We start from the raw sequence: 19,346 nt of genomic DNA on the forward strand, positions 1-19,346 counted from the left end.
AATTCAATCTTTATAAAATATTTTGTATATTTACGAAATTATGAATTGATCATTTTTTCCAGACCTTTCCAATGGCGGTGGCTTTATTTCCAAATGTCTTTTGGCGAATGCCGATACCCTCTGCGCCGCCGTCAGTCCTCTAATGGATCCGGATGAGACCCTCTTGGCCGGCTACCACGAGAAGTGTGTGATGAACAACTACTTTGGCATCGGCATCGATGCCAAGATCTCGCTGGACTTCCACAACAAGCGGGAGGAGCACCCGGAAAAATGTCGCTCCCGGGCCCGCAATTACATGTGGTACGGGGTACTGGGATCCAAGCAGCTCCTGCAAAAGACCTGCAAGAATCTGGAGCAGAGGGTACAGCTGGAGTGCGATGGTCAGAGAATTCCGCTGCCGGAGCTGCAGGGAATCGTGATCCTGAATATACCTAGCTTCATGGGCGGCACTAATTTCTGGGGCAGTAGCAAGAAGGATGACATATTCCTGCCGCCCAGTTTTGACGATCGCGTCCTCGAAGTGGTGGCTGTCTTCGGATCCGTCCAGATGGCGGCCTCGCGGCTGATCAATCTTCAACACCATCGGATCGCGCAGTGCCAGAGCGTCCAGATCAACATCCTGGGCGACGAGGAGATACCCATCCAAGTGGACGGCGAGGCTTGGTTGCAGCCACCCGGAATGATCCGCATTCTGCACAAGAACCGAGTGCAGATGTTGTGCCGGAACAGGAGCCTGGAGCTTTCGCTGAAGAGCTGGCAGGAGAAGCAGCGCCAGCACAGCATCTCCATCCAAAGGGATGCATCCTCAACAGCTTCGGAGCATGCCATCTCCACGGACGAGGTGATCTCCGAACGCGAGTGCTACGTACTCCTCAACTTCATCGAGGCAGTTAGCTCGCTGGTCAAGTGGGTCAAGTTCCTGATCATCTCGCATCCGGCCTTGCAACACGATCTCTACGAGGTGGCCTGCCGGGCCAGTGAGGCCCTGGAGTCCATCCATCCGCAGGGCAAGCTGCTCGAAGGTCCTTCGCTGCGTACCAAGTTGGTGGAGGTCATCGACTCATCCCGACAGCTGTATGACGATGCTTGCACCCTGCTGCGTGATCGCGGTCACAGCTTGATTCTCCGCGAGGATCTGGAGACGAAGCTCAGCGCGGCGTTGGCCAACATGGAGATGGAACTGAAGAAGTGCTCCGTGCAAAAGTGCATCGACGGCAAGCTGAGGGCCTACTTCAATGTTTTGGCGCCCAACGAGGAGGTGAGTGGGAAAATACTTTGATTGACCTGTAGCAAAACATAACATTTTTTAAAAATCCGTGCGCAGCCCGATGGCCGCCGGAAGTCCCGACCCTTTTGGGTGAGATTGCGATCCGGATCGACCGCTGGCCAGCAGGCGTTCAAGCCACCTTTGACCAACACCCGCGAGGCGGCCAACAACTGGAGCGTGAACGAAGTGGTCACCTGGCTGGAGACGATGCAGCTGTCCGAGTACGTGGACAGCTTCCTGAAGAACGACATTCGGGGCAAGGAACTGCTCACCCTGGGAAGGCGCGATCTCAAGGATCTGGGCGTGGTCAAGGTTGGCCACGTCAAGCGTATACTGCAGGCCATCAAGGATCTCAGTGAGAACTAGGCTTTCCGTTGGGCTCCCCTTACCGGCTAGTACAAAAAGTTAGTCTTCGAATCGCGCTCTTAGAGATGAAGGGGGATATATTGAGTTGTAAGCGATCACTGGGAATGTAAACTTGTTATAGGAAAAATGCATACAACAATCACTAATTTATAGGCTAGCTTAGCTAACTTCAGAAAAAAGGGGGAACGCGTTCAGCGAATCAGCGAATAATTCTTCGAATGCAATCAGTTGATGAAAGTGAAGGGGACACGAACGATACTCTTACATGTTTAAGCCCAACTGACTTACTCTTCGACGGATTATCTCGATGTACAACTTTTAATTGGCCGGGAATTGTATATTTTTTCAGCTCCTAGCCATGTAAAATCGAGATAAAAACGAAAAGCACCCAAAATTGACTTTTGTTTTTTCGTATACGTATGTCAAATTGGCAGTTGAACGAACGAATTGGCAGTTAAACGAATTTAAACGTAGTGGCACAAGCGAAAACTTAACAAAGCCGATAACTGCAGTTAGATGTTAAGTGTTTACCCTTCAACTTACGCTTATATTAAAGTAATTCAAGATCCCGTTCCCAAATGAATCCAAATAAAAATCCAAAATAATAAATAACTAACCCCATGAAATCGATTCTAAATTTATAAGCAATTTAAATTTTACAAAAACTAAACAAAAAACTTCAGTCCCACACCAATCTAAACATTATATAAAATATACCTATACATATACCTTAAAATGATATTCGGAACTATATTTAAATGTTTCCCCCACTATTGTTAAATCGAAATGATGCTAATGTTAATGCAAAGTCGGGAGCCAACTCTCGTAACTGCAGCAAAGAAAAGTCTGTTAAACGTGTCATTTTTGTGGTAACCAAAAGCAACTCTAACTTGTTTATTTAAATGAATTTAGTTGTTAAGTCCGTGACGTTTTTTCAAGAAAAGTTTAGGTTAGAACCTTGGGGTCTCGGTGCCGGTTGCCGGACCCCGAACAATTTATTTGGTACTATATACACGCATATGGTTAGCTAGCATTGGAACACAGAATTCCGGTGTTCGGAACCTTTTTGGTAATCCTTTTAATTGTTTACATTTAAGCGAATCCAAGTGGAAACCAGCCCCTTTTACACAAAAAGTTAAAGTGTTGGGAACGAAATTGTGCTAAATTTTTTATAAACGTCAACTTTAGATTTGTTTACTTATGTTACTCTCTATCTATCTACCTAAATAGGAACATATAAAATATAGCTGCATATGAGTAGGTTTAGCAATCCACAGTCTGATTTGTTCTGGCCCATCTTCAAATGTTTGCTCAAGTTGCCTCCAGTTGAGTGAGTTTTTGAAATGGCACTGCGGTAGGCGAGCTTAGTCTATAACAAATCTCTTGAGCGACGTCTAAAAATTATATTTTTTGATATATAAGTATAAATGAGCCCAGACCAACTCGATTGATTTGTTGTGATCCTACCACGAACCTATTTTCCCAGCACCAGTAGCAATCCTATCATTTCTGAATATTTTGACACATATTTGAGAAACTATTTACGCTTATGAGTAACCTAGATAAAACAAAAAATAAAGCATATTAATAAATGGAGTGGAATCCTTTTTCATAATAAAAAGAAACATCAATACAATGTTAAAAATTGAGGACACATTTTTTCGAAAATTTTTCGACACATGTATTTTCGAGCAAACTTTAATGTAATTAAAACCAAAATTAAACAAAATCATAAGACAATTGTATATTTAATGGAAAAATCTGATCGGCATTTCGCACTCCCACAGAAAGTTTAAATTTCTTCGTTTTTTCCATATGCCACCTCTAATCACCCTTCATTGACTTTATGTTATTTTTTAAAAAACTGTGATAACAGCTTTCTATATTCCTGTAATAAAAAACTACAAAGAGCAGCAAAATGAAGATAATGCAATGAATTAAGTGCAATGGAAAATCAACTGTAAAGTCTTATAAATAGTTCGTCTACAATCAGCAAATAGGTAAAGCCTATGAAAACCATTTACCAGCAATAAACGTTTTACAATATATCTCAACAATGTACTTTCAACTACTACCTACTTCCCAAGCCCTAGAAACTAGTAGCAAATGTAAAACCTGAATGTGCAGAACTATCTCTTGATGAAAACAACAAAATCGATAATACAGTTAAGTGAAAAGCAAACCATAAATCAACAATATTTCCTATTAAGCATAATACATTAATTATAAAAGAAAACATTTTCTTTAAGAAAAACCTAATAACAGCAATAATAAAAGCAAAACAAAAACAACCCCTATTTGTTTTATTCTACACTTCTACACAAGTTACTCGTAGGGTAAAGTGGTATATTATAAGGAAGCGTTTTCAATCCCTGGAAGCATAAGATATATTTTTATTTAGGATCGCTATCCGAGTGGATCTAGCCAGTACCATCTTAACAACCAGAAACGGTCCAAAATAGAACTAGAACTCAAAAGAAATTAATCATTTTTTAAGAAGTGGTGGGGCCGCTAGGGTGTGCCTTACATATTTTTAAGAAAAATCCCATTGCTGCTTGCATGTCTCCATCTCCCTTTACCCGTTACTCGTAGAATAAAAGGAGTAGATTCGTCGGAAAGCATTTCTGAACCCATAAAGTATACATAGGGATCTCGAAAACTATAAAAGCTAGAAGATTCGAACTTGGCATGCAGATTCCTGGGCCTACTGCGCAGCGCAAGTTGCCACACCCACTCTTACGTCCACAAACCGCGAAAAACTGCAGCACCTACAGAAATACCTTTCGATGAACTTAAAAAAAAGTTTGCCACGCCCACAAAAGACCAAATCTGGCTGCCGCCCACATGTTATCCACATCAAAACAAGGGTTTTAAAACGTTTATATGCATTTTTCATTTATTCGATTCGTACAATGTTATAATCATTTTACCATCACTTGTTTTTCGGTTTCTATTTTATTTTTTCATTTAGTCCTCTTTCATATGATTCGGCCACTTTTCTCAAAGTTTATTTATAATTATTTTATATGGTGTTAGCATTTCTATGAAGGCTATTTGGTGTGCCTTTATGACAATTCGGAAAAATTATCAATTTGGTTGTATTGTTATTGATTTTTTCGTATTTTATATGAGGCTTTCTTTTAATTCATTAAAATTGTAGGCGCATTTAGGCGTGAAAGTCAATCTTTAAAATTTGTTTAATTGATTGGTGTCATTTAATATTTTGCTTTGGTGAACCGAAAATGGAAAGTATTTATTGTTTTGACTTTCATATAAGTGTTTATAAAAGTGGGTTTTTCCTTTTCATTGATTTTGAAGAAAAAGCCTTTCTCGTGCGCCTATTTTGGAATCGTTTTGGGAGTATAATTTGTTATGGTTTCCTTTTCTGCCTTATTAACCTTTCGTATCCTTTTGTAAACAAGCTAGAATATATATCAAGTTCGTTCTTAAGTAGATTCATATTAAAGTTGCCTAAAATTTGTTAAGTACGATATTTAAAACTAAATGAGTTCAAGAGTCTACCATTCAGTTGTGTTAGTTTTGTTTTTTATCAAACTGTAACTGGAAATATAGTTTTCTTGTGTATGTGAGTGTGCATTTCCTGTTTGTTGCATTTAATCTTTTTTGGGGGTTGTAGAGATTGCCGGAGTTTAGTTAGTTGTTCTTATTATTTATTTCTAACTAATGCGTTTGACTGGATCGAATCGGTGACAATACCAGGACTGAGCGTAATAAACAATTTCTGTCAGGGGCACTTGATAATATGCATTATAATTGGTAACTATTTATAAGATTCAGTGATTAACTCATCGATTTCAACTAACAAACGGGTCCGTTCATGAAAAACATATAAAAAATACTCAACTGTTCAATAAATACCATAGAAGTGGCGTTCTCTCCCTTCTTCATTTTTTTGTTTTGTTATTTTGAGTTTTATATTAAAATATATATAGGCAAGCAACAATTAAGCTCAATATTGAAGTTAATCACACAACTTATGGGTAATGAAATTTTAACTTCAGCTTACACGATTTTGTCTTTTTTTATTTCTTAGAGTGTTTAACATTCAAGCATTTCACTTACGGAAAGGAAAAGTTTCTGCCAAACTGAGTTTTAATTGGTAATACGTTTGTACTGAAACACTGTCTACACTGAGAGATATGAAGAACAGAATCCAACAAAATGCTTGTACAAATTACATCAACTTTCGCAAAGCTATTGCCCTTCGGGAAGCATTTGTCTTAATCATTTTAGCGCTAACTTTACTCAAAACATGATTAAATCGATTAGGTCTATCCACTTGTTTGATCATTTTATTTCCTTGTTGTTTCTCAACTATTTTCACATTCACGTAGTAGTTATTTAAGAAATATAGGCATGTCTGAAACTAGTTTCACAGCTTTTCAAAGCATAATCTCATTTTTTGCATTTTCTGTGTGGTATTAGTATGTTTACTGGTGTTTTCTGTTTGGTGTTGCTTTGTTCTAACCATCATTTGCCTTACGTTTTTACTAGCCAAAATGTATCTTAAATTATACCTAACATCATGTTGTCGTATTTGTTTTTCCCTTTGTAATTCATGTGCAAAATCTATTATCAACTTTTGGTATTTGACGGATCAGCGGTTTAGCTCAGATCACCTTATGCATTACCCAAATATACGGCTTGGTTGCTCAACTAATGAAAGTTACAAAAATGTGAGTATATCTCCTGTCGAACGGCCTCACTTTTTGGACGGGTCTTTGCGGTGATGTTGTCCCATTTAAATATTTATTCTCTTATGACTGGATGATGTCGAAGTATTGCAAAGTTCTCTGGGTCAATTGCAAATCATACAACGTTGGTTTGCTTTTGTCTTCTGATTGGGTAGAGGCAGTGAAAGTGTCTTACACAAATACATTTTTGGTGTATTGCTCGTGTCGTTAGATGACGTTTGGCCTGAATTTACTTGCTTGCAGCACTTTAACTAGGAAACCAAAAGCGAATTTAACTTTAGGATCAAGTTCAAGCCAAGTCGAAACGGGACTTTTCTTAAATCCTGTTTTTATGACGACGCATTTTTCATAATTTTCTCAGTAGAATTTCAAAACTTTTCACCCAACCTTACGCCTACAAAGGTTTAACTTATTTTCATAAAAAATATTCATCTTTCTTAGGCTGACGAAAAATGTTCAGTTTTATATATTTCCAGATCTTTAATTTTAATGATTTCAAGAAAATTAAATTTGGATATACTTTTTCACACATTAATGGAAACCAGTTTCTAACTTTATAACAGTTTAATTTAAAGAATTTAAGCGCAAATTAAAAGATCAAATCTGGTTTTGACTAGTGGCTTTTGAAGCATTGAGAAATTGGACTGGAAAATGAGTCGCCGTGGAATCAGGCTCTTCATAGGATAGATGGTGTATATGGTTAGGTATTGCATAACGTCTATTACGTATCATAATTGCTTGCCTTCGAGGGCCAACTAGCTGCCCGGGGAATACATTTTGCACTTGAAAGCACTGAGTACCTGATCTAGGACCTAGGGTGCGCAATCTAGACGCTCTCCTCCTTGCTGGCGCTGCTGCCCCAGAATCGATCGAAGCGGTCGCGAGCCTTCTCCAGGACCTCGGCGGCAGTGGTGCGCGCGGTGGAGGCCGTGCCTGTCGACGAGGAGGACGACATCGCAGGATCCGGCTGCTGGGGCGGCTGGTCCTGGGCGGCAGTGCAGCGCACCGCCCCGCCCGGCTGGCCGGTGGGCGTGGCGTGGGGCGTCAGCGTTTTGCCGTAGAGCGCGGCACTGGTGGTTGGACTGCAGGACTTCCAGGCTGGCGGTGTGGCAGTGGTCGAGAGGGTGGGGGGAGGGGGAGATAGTTGTGGAAATAGTGTTTCGTTATGTTTCGCAAGGATCTACGGTTTCGGGTACGCTATGTGATTGCATTGGCTTGCACAATTTGCTTTTGGCTCGGTACAGAGAGGGGAACTTTGCTTTTATATTTACGCCTATCGAGGTTGGCTTGATTTGCTGGTGTGGTTTGGTTTGGTTTTGGTTTTTGGCTAACGATGATTCGATTTTTGGATTTCTTGATGATGTTTGTGAGTAGCGATACATACATATACATATACAGATACATATATTTAAATACGAGTTAATATATAAATATTTGTAAAAGCGATTTGACTTTTTTGGTTTTCTGGATTTGTTTGTTTGTCGACTTCATTTGGTTTTGCTGATGCTTTTGGTATGGAAGTTTTGCGTTTTTTATTGAAGCGTGCTTAATGGCTTACCGTCCATTTTAGCCTGTTCGGTTAGTTGTGGCGGTGCCGATTGTGGTGGCGGTGGGGGCTTCTCCACCGGTGTCGACGCTTTAATCTCGCTCTGAGGTCGGCTGTAGTTCTCCCCTGCAAAAAGGATAGTTGAATTTAGAAAAGGTTCATCGGGGTAAGACAATGATACACTTCGTAGGCGGAAATAATGGATTTAAATTGTACGTTAGGCATTTTTTAGGGCAGTGAATCCAATTTTGAGGGGACATCCAAACGAAATGTACTACCATCCTAGAGATACTTTACCATCTTTGACATTCTGCGTGACCGTAAAGGTTTTGCCAGTGTCTAGGGGCACCGTCCAGTTGACTGGATCGGGAGAGCGCATTATGATCTGCTCCGGGGACTTGACCCGGGTCGGTTCTGGTGGGGACTTCACCAGGGGCTCCTCAGGCACTTCCGGCACTGGAGGCTGGGGGCTGCAGCTGGAAATGGAAATGGCAGTCTCACGACCATCCTCGCCATCGTCTGTTGGTGGGGAAAATAGCCAAGAGCACTTATAAATGGCAATTCATATTGGTTTCGGGGGTTATGCGTTATGAAATTAACTTGATTATAGGCGCATTTTATGTTTGAGTTATTTCATTATGCTGCCGCAGCTGTTGATCTTCATATATATTTTTTTGGATTTTTCCTTTTTCGTTAAGCAAATTTTGTGTTTGAGTTTTACTGGTTAGTAGTTGTAACATAAAATCGAAACAAGGATTTGTATTTTTAACTCAGTTTGGTAACCAAAAACTGAAGGAAACTTAGTCAACTTAAGTATATTAAGCCAGAAGCTTAAAAGGCAACAAATTGTTAGTAGAACCAAATTAATTTCCTTCTTTTCAAAATCTTTTAAATTTTATAAAGCGCACATGAGAAACAGCATGCCACAAATACACAAACAGACACGCAACACGTAAATGCGAAGAGGAGTAATAAAACTAATAATACTTTATTGTTATTATTATATTGCTTGTTAGAAACTCTGGTGTAGATTTGTCAGGTTATTTTTTATTTGTGGATGTTTTTGGGCAGGCAACAACCAAGGCGTCGACGACAGCTGGCAAAATTGGTAAGTTGACACCTGGCACTTAAAAACGCTCCGAAAAAGACAGACACTACTCATTTATCTTCAGAATTTTTAAGAATTCGTAAGAGAGTATAAGTAAATGGAAGGATTTCTAACTATGTAAGGTAAGTTACTGTAATGTAGTTTTTATAAATGTTTTATACTTGCCTAAAATGTATTATACTAATCCCTAGCTAAAGTCCTTCTTCTAATGTAACTATTCCTATGTCCCGGCACTTTTGTATATTATTAGTGTCAATGTTGAAGTGTTTCTTGCAAATTAAGCTATGTTTAAATTAAAATTCAACACATATAGACTTAAATGAGCTAGGATAAAAATGCTACCAACTTTACATATGTACACAAATAAAAAAAGGTATATAGAGAACTGATTCTGAGTTATGAAACACTACGGACACTACAAATCATGACACGCACATGAAAAGAGTATTCAATTACAATTGCTTATACAGATACTGAATATAGACACACGGCTGATATACAACATTTACAAACATTGAGTACAACAACAACTAACATTTAATAACAACGCATTTTGCTCTTTGGGTGTACCCACAATATCCAGCAATTAAGAATTTTGAATTTCATTTTCGAACTTTTCTGGGTGATCTTTACATTGCAATTTTTGGACAGCGGCCAGTGGAATAAGGACAAATCAAACTACAATTTTGTACAATTTCTAGGGCCAATCTATGAGTACACAAAATTCCACATGGTTCTGTCGAACTAAAAAACACTGCTAATCGATGATGCCAATTGGTAAATCATAAGCTTAATCACTTTTCGCTAATTGTGGACGAACAGTTTTGACCAAGGTGTAAAATGCTTAATTATTAATAGCGTTTTAGAGTTCTTTTTGATGGATTGGGTTTACAAAAGTTGCAACACAAACATTTCGCGCATCAGATGTCATTTTACAGCATTTTCCGTGTACTTTTACTTTTTAATGGGTTTATTTTTTGTTTAGTTTGGGTTTATTGAAGAGATTTGGTTTTTGTTCAAGTTTTCGGTGAAACTTTACTCACTTTCAGCCAATTTTCTATCCTGACCTGGTACCGAGAGCCGTTTGATGTTGATGGTTGCAGGCCGGGCGGGGTTTTGAGCCGATGCTGCTGCTACTGCTGCTGCAGTCGCAGTTGCTGCTGCTGCTGCAACATCGTGTTGCTGCTGCGGTTGCTGTTGTTGTTGTTGCTTTTGCTGTTGCTGTTGCTGCTGTAGTTGTTGTTGCCTTTGCTTGTTCTGCAGATGCTTGACACTATTCGCTTGACTACCGCTACCAGCACCAACGTGACTACCACTGCCAATGCAACTACTATTCGATCTATCTTTGTCTTTCTTACGCATTTGCTGTTGCTGCGGCTGCTGCTGCTGTAGGGCGGATGTTGCCGGTGGTTTTAGAATTTTGCCGCCGCCGCTCTTGGCTTGTGATGATTGTGATTGATTAGCATGAGGCTGATTAGCGTTTGATGCTGATTTAGCTGCAGATGCTGCTGCGGTTGCTGCTCGGGCTGCGGCTGCTGCTGCTGCAGTTGCTGGCGGCGCTGAGGCTACTCTACCGTTGGGCGGTGGCAGGGAACTACTTTTAATGCGGGATTGGAATGTTGTGGATAGGGTGGCTATAAGAACGTAAGCAGTTTTCGGTTTTGTTTGTTTTACGATGGTTTTAGGTTGTCGTTTTTTCAAAGTTTTTACATTTTTTGTACCGAAAACAAAACGCACGTAAAAAAATTATTAAATGTATTTTCATAAAAATGTTTTATTTGGTTTGTGACGAGAAGTCGAGAATGCAGTCAAAGCAAAAGCTTAAAATGTCCCAACAAAAGAGTTCGAAATCAAATTAGGAGCTTAATAAATCAAATATGAAATGCTATTAGTGGCGTTCCAACTTTCTTTTGGTTAGTTGTGTTAACAATGTCAAGGGGTTAGTCTACTTAAACCAAGCTAAGTATATCTTCAACTGCAGCTATCGAAAGGAGAACACAATGTTGGCTTTGTGACCCTAAACAGGACTTACAGGAAAACCGAAACCCCAAAGAGGAATTCAATACATTTAACAGGTGGTTTTTAGCTTTGGCGCACAAAGTTAATTGTATAAATATATGTTACAGATATTCGGGATGTAAGCCAACAGAGTTACACTTAAAGTTAGTAGAGAGAAAACTGAATACAAATTAAAACTCGAACGGATTGGACACAACACTGAGCTGGAGTTGTTAGTATTACTTTTACTTACTTACAGATAAGTTTAATTGGTTTGTTGTTTTAGTTGGTTTGTTAATTGGTTATGGAATTTTGTTAGTAACGGTTCACTCAACATGCTAAACTATAGATTTTAATGTACTCGAAAGACCAATCAAACGCTGCATTACAGAGAGAACAGTGGGGGGAACTCAAGTGGTAACGAATGAGAATAAGGAACCAAAGATGTAACTGCATGACCAGAGACTAAACTAACAAATGTTTGACAACCCAAAAGTAAATCGTTTTCAACTATGTTTTACTAGTTTCATTAGACACTCAACTAGATGGTCGCTCGAAATACGTTTTGGATTTGGAAGAACGTACAAACGGGAGGTGTGATCGGTAGAAACTAACTAAACTAGGAACGAATCCGGCAAATGAAAACAAATTAAGGCAACGAAAGGTCGAATCGGAACGCAATCTAATTAACACATGACATATGCAAACAAGGACTAAATAAACAAGGCAATGGACGCACCGCGTCGTTCCATCAACTGAACAGACTCGAGTTTCGGGTATTTGGCGGGGGATTCTTGGGGTTGCCTCCTCCAAATGGCTACTTACATGGGCGTGCCTTGCGCTCGCTTCCGCTTCCGGTTGTCGGCGTCTTTTTGCGGCTGCTGGGCGCCTGACTCGCCGACCGGATCTGGCGCTTCGGTGACTCATTCTCGGCAACGCCCGGGCCCGCCGATTGCGACCGGGCTGAGCAGCACGCACATGGACACGGATACGGATGAGGATGGTTCGGTTTTCGGTTTCGATTTTGGATTTGCGTTTCGTTTGTTTCGTTTTATTTCGAGATTTTGTTGTATGGTTGGTTGGTGGTGGTGGCGGTTTGATTGATGATAAAAGTACGATTTGTATGTTTTAATTTCAGTTCGCATTTGGCTGGAGAATTTCATATTCAATGTGTGGGCTGGGTGAGAGCCCTTTCTACTGTGAAATTTGTGTGGGTGTCGCAAGTGAAATTTTGTACAAGATTCGTGGAAATGCGCTACAACTTAAGGTTTTGGAAAAAAACTGTCTATACTTATATCCTTAATTGTTATTTTGAAACCTGCACTTTACGGCTCTAGTCGAGACCAAGACTGTTGTAAAAATTGACTATTTTATCAAAAAGCAAAGTTGTGTCTCAATAATTCTCAAATTGTTTTCCATGTGAAAACAACAAAGACTATACTTTAAAGATGACCTTTACTGTAAGGTTTTGTCATATAGTGTTAGTTCCAGAAAACACTTTTTTTGAATCGCCCGAAACGTTTTGTTTAAGATAAATTAAATTGGTTTTATCCACATTTATTCAAAACTTAAACCTTTAACAAGCTAATCCTTATGCCTAGCAATATACAGCCACTTTCCAAACTTATTTACAATCTGGCACACTCAAACATCCATAACCCCAGAACACCAAAATGATATATATATAAGCAATATGAATGAATGATTTTGTGGTTATCCCCTGTGTTGTCCGCGCCAACATATTATTCTAAGCTTATGATGGCTTATTGAGGCAGACATAAATAGTTATTGGGTGTCTGCAAGGGGGTCTCTACAAAACATGTCTTAAGTGAGTAACATGAAATGCAACTTTCAACCGATTTCAAAACACAAACCCTCGATAAAAATGGGCAAATAGGTAACAAGAAACTACATTAAGGATGTGCACAAATCTCATAGCCCAACAAGTCTTCGGTGCACTCGACAGGGAAGAAAATCGAGTCGACTCCTTCGACTCTCGGAGGAAAAAGGCAAATCAAACGGTTGAAGCAGTCGAGCAAACTATGGCAAAACGGAAATCATAGGAAACCAAATCAAGTCATTGATAACGGGGCGTATACTTATTGTTGAGCGTGTACAATTGTTCTGTTCTGTTCCCGAACTTGTAACTCTATTGGTGAGTGCATTTTGTGTACTTGTGTCATTGTTGCTTAGGAGTAAACTTGCTATTCGGATATGGTTAACTTTGGAATTGAAATCGGAGTATATGCATTCGTTCTGTGTATCTTCTGCTTGGGCTCGGGATAAAAGCGGGGCACTACTCACTTTTGAGGACCTTCTTGGGGCTGCCCTTCTGAGGACTGCCCTTCTGGGGCGATCCGTGCCTGGACAAGGCGGTCTTCTTGGGACTGCCGCGCTGGGACTCAGATTCCCGCTTGGTTATGGCCGGCATCAGCTTCTCGCGCGTTGGCGAGGGCAACAAAGCGCCCTCCTCCACATCTGGAAACATATGAAGGATTAGCCTGGAACACCCCACTTATGCTGCAACTACTCACCCGGACCTGTGGTGCGTTCAAGGTGATGACGTATATTGCTAAAGCGTGCTGGCAGTGCTGAAATCTCATCCTTATTATCAATCAAAAAGGCTTGGCCAGGAACGCGTGGCTTCAGGGCCTTTTGCAATGGCGTGGATTTCTTATTGTTCTCCTGTTCCTTCTCCTCCTTTGTAATGGGTCTAACAAGAAACAACGAAAATGATGCATTGTTAATTATTATTCCAAGGAACTAAATCGATTTTGCATGTGCTGTAGAACGTAATATCACTTTACCTATGAACAGACGAAGCTAGGGAAAGTGCTGAGAGTGAGCTGCGCTTTGAAACCTGATCCCACAGATCCTTCTGTTTCTTGTACAGCTCCGGATCGATTTCTATGCCCCAGCCGCGACACTGGAATGCAATAACATTATATGAAAAAGGTTTAATTAGAATAATAAATCACTTGAAAATTATTAAATAGGAACCGTACATTATAAAAACTTTACTAGTTACACTAATTATTATTTTTTTAATTGTATAATTTTTTAACTTTATGAAATGATTACGGGAATAATCTATATAATCTAAACTCACCTTGTATTCGCCGGCCTTTTTGCGCAGCTCAACCATCTCCTTGAACCACAGATCCAAATTCGGTTTAGAGTGCGGCGGGGCGGAGCCGTTCATGACCACCACCTGGCCGGATTCGGCGGCCTGCTGCCGGTTGTCCACCTCGTCCTTGAGGGCTGCGGCGGCCACGGCGGCGTCGGCGAAGCCGAAGTTCTCCTTTTTCGTGATGAAGTGGTTCAGGCGCTCCTGGTCGATGGCCTGCGAGAAGGGGCGCGAGGTGGTCTTGCGCTCCACAATGGTCACTTGTCTGCAAGGATCGAGGGAATCGTTAGCTAATCGAAATGGCATGGCTTCAGAGAGGCTTATTTTCAGGGGAACTGCTGTGCTTCTCGGTGGCTGCAGCATGCAACACTTGCAACATGCAGGTGCGGATGAATGTGGGTTCTGATAGATTTGATTTTTTTGTATATGGGTGATGCTGCGCTTTCGGGTGGGCTAATGAAGGACATCACTGACTGAATGAGAATGGCAGAAGCTATGAGCAAGTCGGTGTGGGGCTAGGTTAATCAAATGTTCATACTTCTCGTGCGTTTTTCTATCATCCGTATCGCTAACCAAGGGCTCCAACTCATGTAGAGTAGCTGAAAGCACACAGATACGAAATTTAATGCTGCAATCCAAGTCGATCGATAGCTTTATACAGATTCTGGCTGATGTCTGGCATCAGGATCAGTGGGTACATTAAGGTAAGGGAAAGTATAATTTAATCGTAGAAAATGCAGTAGGAAACTAAAGGCCAAAAGGGTGGAAACAAAGGTTAGGTTTTCTTTTGCAAGGTGTCTCGGTTACGCTAAATTTCAACTCAGGGTTAAGGAGAAGGTGATTTCTTATTATACAGCAAATTAATGAGCCGGAAGCAGCGCCTTGGTGGGTGGTTTGGTGGGTGTTCGGTGGGTGTGGTTGGGTGGTTAGTTTGTGGGTGGTCAGCTTTTACTCAGGTGAGGGGAATGCTAAATGAAAACTTTGAAATGAAAATCAATCTGTGTTTTTGGCATTGAGTTCGGAACCGAAAACGATGTTGAATGCTTTGGTTGAAGCGTGTTCGGTATGGTTTCCTGGTAGTTTCTGGGGATATGTTTGAACAATTTTGGGTAACTTTTGTTTGGAATATAGAACGAAATTCAGACCAATTATTGTATTCTTTTCATATATAAAATATGTGTCACAACTCGAGTTGAATGCAGCGTTGGATAATTCGTATTATTTGGTTATTAGATATTTTTGGTTTTTATTTTGTTTTGTAAGCACTACGTCCAATTTGTACACTATGGAAGCTCTTCGCTGGAAGCTCAAGGCGTCGCACAAGGGTTAAGGCAAGACAAAAGCGTTTTGCAATCGAAGCCACTAATTGCCACTGAGATGCAGATGCACTTATCGATTTAGCATATAAATAGAGGGTTAAATTTAAATTTATTCTATTTGATTGTCGTTCTTATTTAGGGTTCTTCCCGTCTCCATTGCCTTACCTATGCGCTTTGCTTGAACTGTAAATTTTGTTAGTATTTTGAAAGATGTAGTCATATTTACTGCCCACGCCTGAACTAACCCCGCGCTAAGTTGGCCAATTCACCTAGCGCATGATACGTGGACGGTATAGAGGTGATGCCGTGTTGACTGATTGATTAATGGTTGTCTGGTTTAATGGATGTCACTATAGTAATTTCGATTGGTTGTTGTCGTTTCACACATGCAACGAAACTAAGGCAAGTTATGCAATAACTCCTACGCTTCGATCGAAATGAAAACGGAATTTATCACACAACCTGCGGCCACAACATGCTCATACTACACTTGGCTATTTTCAATTCATCAATTCGTCACGTAAAATTGCATTGACACGGCGTGCCAGTGGGCTCTGCATTTCCGATGAGGATGGAAGTGAGAGTTGGCACGAACCGGGCATAATCCCATCAATTTTTGATTGATCAACGCAATTTTACGCGCAGCAGAAAAAGAAATTGTATTGGTTTAGCACTAATAAACATTAAATTTAGTTCAACACTTACGTCAGCTTTTGGCTAAAAAGATATTCTTGAATATGTGTGTTCAACCGTTCGGTTTTTAGTTTCGGGTTGGTTTTCATGTTTTGGAAAGGAATTTAGCATAATTTCGTTCTATATGAAATAGATTTGAAAGACAGTAAAGTTTGCTAACTGCTTGAAATCAAAATAATCATTAGTTTACAAAAGCGTTCAACGAAACATTGGCTTGTACGTACGGAAAGAAAGGGAAATTATACGAAAATGTTCGAGATAATTATTCTAGGAAGTATCTATCTTAGTTTTGAGCACTGTAGTATACATATTTATAGGTTCGAGTACGGTTATAAAGGTGAGCGAAAAGTACGACGACGTGTACATAAAAAACTTGATTTGGATTTCGATCGATTGCTGGTGGCAAATTAGCATTTTTAATATGGCAGCGGTGTGAGGAGAGAAAATCGTTTAGGCTACGTTCGGTTACCAACACTATTCAACACTTTTCTATGGATTTTTTGCTTTTTTGGCTCAATGCTGCTGCCACGGCACAAATTTTCATTTAAAAATCTTGAAAAATAAACAAATCTCAACGGTTACGAAGGTTAGTAAACAAAATGTTACGCAATCTGCCGTGAATTAGTTTGTTAGGTTGGTTAAGTAAAGAAACGATTAATTAAAAACCAAATGTAAACTCATTTTAGTACGCTCGCTCTTTTGGATTGTTAAAAATTAGTTTAGTATTACATATAATAGTCGAAAGAAACTATGCGCTAGTAGGAAATGTTTCGTTTGTTTCATAATTTGTTTTTTGTTTGTTAAGTATGTTAAATAAATGCTTAGCGACGACAATTTGTTGTCGCACCTTCTTTCTGATTTGTTGTTCGTTTTTTATGCACCGTGGGCAGGCCGGCACCGCCACCCATCATCGTGTGATGTGTGTGACCATTCTGGGTCTGGGTCAGACTCTGACTCTGGTTTTGGGTGTGACTGTGGCTCTGGCCGCCGGACCGAAGGGCGCCCAGCGATATGGACTTTCTCGGATAGTCGCCGGCAGCGGCCCTAGACGCCTCGCCGCCGCCCTTAATCCGTCGGACAGTGGGCCAAACGAATTGCAGGCGGTACTCAGTGCTCAACTTAGAGATGGTCTTTTTCAATAGCCCATTTGACTCACCCGCCTGCGAAAGAGAAGAGCAGAATCACACAACAAAAAGGGTTTTCGGGGTTAGGGTTTCACATAAAAGAGAATGAGAACGAGAAAAGAGAACGAGAACGAGAACGAGAAAAAGCATTGCAATGTCGCATAGTAAGGATAAGTTTAGATATGTAATTATTAATTATGGTTAAGTAGGTTGGGTTTTCATATTTGTTCGGGTTTAAGGGGACGATCAGAGCACAGTTAACATAGAGAAGAAGAGACCGGTTAGTCATGGGCGGAGAAACAGAGAACGAGAAGAGAAGAAATACACACAATACAAGTATAAATTGTAAATTTTGAACATCTATAACTAATTGTTTTAATGGTGTAAATAATAGCCCCAAATATTACTTTAAATAATTTTAAGAGGTTAGTACCCGAAATTTTACATTAAGGATAAAAAAATGTTAAGTAAAAGGCAAACAAAAGACGAAAGTTATATAATAAAAATTATACTTTTTGTAGATAACTACCATTACCAATAATGTTTAATAGTGGAACAGGCTATACTCTTTTAATACCAAAAAATTATTGATTAAGCCAAAACTATATTTTAACAAAAACTATTATATAAATAACGTTGCAAAAACCTCTACAATATCAATGGGTAAAAATAGTTTTGATAATAATAAACAATGCCCCAAAATGTATGCTATGGAACGGTCAAACCAAGCAAACACAAATATAAAACCAAATTCACGTCTATGTTTTTTCACATTCAACTCCGCACTTCATTCACACACACAGAGTCGGGGAAAACTAGCATACAACCCTTGCAACATGTATTACAAATCGCAGACACAATGCCCGCAATCAGACTGGCAAAAGATGTACTAAGTATTGAAAGTATCAGGGACATTACAAGTGCATGAATGGGCGAAAAATCGATATACAACTTATGCAAATGTTGAAGGGCTTTGCAGATTAAAATTTCACATTCAGGTCGAGTAGCCCACGACTAACTGACGTTCTGTCTGACAACTCAATGGTGCTCCGGCGCACTCACTGCAAATGTACGGACACATGCAATCATGCTCATGTGGGCAAATGAAATTTTCCCATGGCCGCAAACGGCGCGACGAACTACAACTGTTCAACAGCATGTCCTGTACGGGGAAAATTGCCAATAAAGGACCAGAAGAGTTGGGGCGTAAGAGAGCTGGGGGCTGGGGAGGCGGAACGCAGGGGCTGACTGATAGACAGCCTCAACGCTAATAGAAATTGTTGCGCGCCACCAAGTTTCGGTCCAGTGGTCCGAGGCGCGTTCTATCTCTGATCGAAAATAGGGGACAGGCTCTATCTCCCTGCAGATTTCCCCCACCTTTATGTGACGCCAAGAGCCGAAGGCATGCAATCGGACTATTGAGCAGCGATAAATTTATGGGAGCCTACTTTAGAGCGGACTCTATTTTACAGACTTTACTAGCCCCTATGCCATTCTACGCACTTTAAAGTAACACCCAATTTAACGGACAAATAATTTTGTTCCATTTATGCACTGATAAAAAATGGACTACAAAAAAATATGTGCAAATATTTAAACCAAATTCAACACCATTATGTTCATTAAAATTGATGGATTAAAAAAAAAAAGTAAATCAAGTTAGAAAATATTCATCATTTCTTTCATTTAATTTCTTTTATATTTAATAATATAATACCAGATAATAAAAGGTAAATATCCAGATTTAGTTAAATTCAAAACCATAATGTTCATTTACAAAACAAGTACCAATACCAAATATTTCAATTAAATATGAAATCCTTTAACTTAACATATTTTTTTAAGCTTAATAACAAAGAGATTTTTATTATAATTAAGTACAAAAAAATGTTTGAAAACAATTTAGAAAGTCTCTGTAACTAGCCTTTTGAATAACACAAAGGACCCCAAAACTGTATTACTAACTCTAGCATGCTGGGGATTTTAAAACCGGAACATACATTCAGACCCAGGCACGCGAGACTGAGGTGCACACACAACTATTCGATTTGTTCGATTGGGCATAGACAGTAGACAACTATTG

The 19,346-nt window shown here is 39.9% G+C and overlaps 2 protein-coding genes across 16 annotated transcripts in view; one reads left to right on the top strand and one right to left on the bottom strand.

Annotated features, from left to right (window-relative positions):
• The window catches only part of LOC108027281 (diacylglycerol kinase eta), a 42,042-nt gene extending 38,124 nt beyond the window's left edge, over positions 1-3,918 (top strand). For all 7 annotated transcript variants that reach the window (XM_017098659.3, XM_017098669.3, XM_017098661.3 and 4 more), the window contains 2 exons: positions 63-1,258; positions 1,325-3,918. In XM_017098659.3, the coding sequence (XP_016954148.1) occupies positions 63-1,258; positions 1,325-1,633 (1,505 nt within the window). In that variant the 3' untranslated portion in view covers positions 1,634-3,918. The remainder of the gene's footprint in view (positions 1-62; positions 1,259-1,324) is intronic.
• A 583-nt stretch (positions 3,919-4,501) lies between these two features.
• Positions 4,502-19,346, bottom strand: part of LOC108027260 (AF4/FMR2 family member lilli) — a 34,454-nt gene continuing 19,609 nt past the window's right edge. For 4 of the 9 annotated variants that reach the window (XM_044091317.2, XM_017098622.3, XM_044091322.2 and 1 more), the window contains exons 6-16: positions 16,987-17,299; positions 14,666-14,726; positions 14,110-14,392; positions 13,808-13,926; positions 13,535-13,713; positions 13,305-13,478; positions 11,826-11,963; positions 10,046-10,636; positions 8,192-8,413; positions 7,907-8,020; positions 4,502-7,446 (exon numbers count right to left, since the gene is read on the bottom strand). In XM_044091317.2, the coding sequence (XP_043947252.1) occupies positions 7,175-7,446; positions 7,907-8,020; positions 8,192-8,413; positions 10,046-10,636; positions 11,826-11,963; positions 13,305-13,478; positions 13,535-13,713; positions 13,808-13,926; positions 14,110-14,392; positions 14,666-14,726; positions 16,987-17,299 (2,466 nt within the window). In that variant the 3' untranslated portion in view covers positions 4,502-7,174. Of the gene's footprint in view, positions 8,021-8,191; positions 8,414-10,045; positions 10,637-11,825; positions 11,964-13,304; positions 13,479-13,534; positions 13,714-13,807; positions 13,927-14,109; positions 14,393-14,665; positions 14,727-15,611; positions 16,688-16,986; positions 17,300-19,346 lie in introns of those variants that run through there. The other 5 variants (XM_017098628.3, XM_044091349.2, XM_044091359.2 and 2 more) reach the window with 5 other exon arrangements.

This window comes from Drosophila biarmipes, chromosome 3R (assembly GCF_025231255.1).
Source record: "Drosophila biarmipes strain raj3 chromosome 3R, RU_DBia_V1.1, whole genome shotgun sequence".
Classification (NCBI taxonomy): Eukaryota; Metazoa; Arthropoda; class Insecta; order Diptera; family Drosophilidae; genus Drosophila; species Drosophila biarmipes.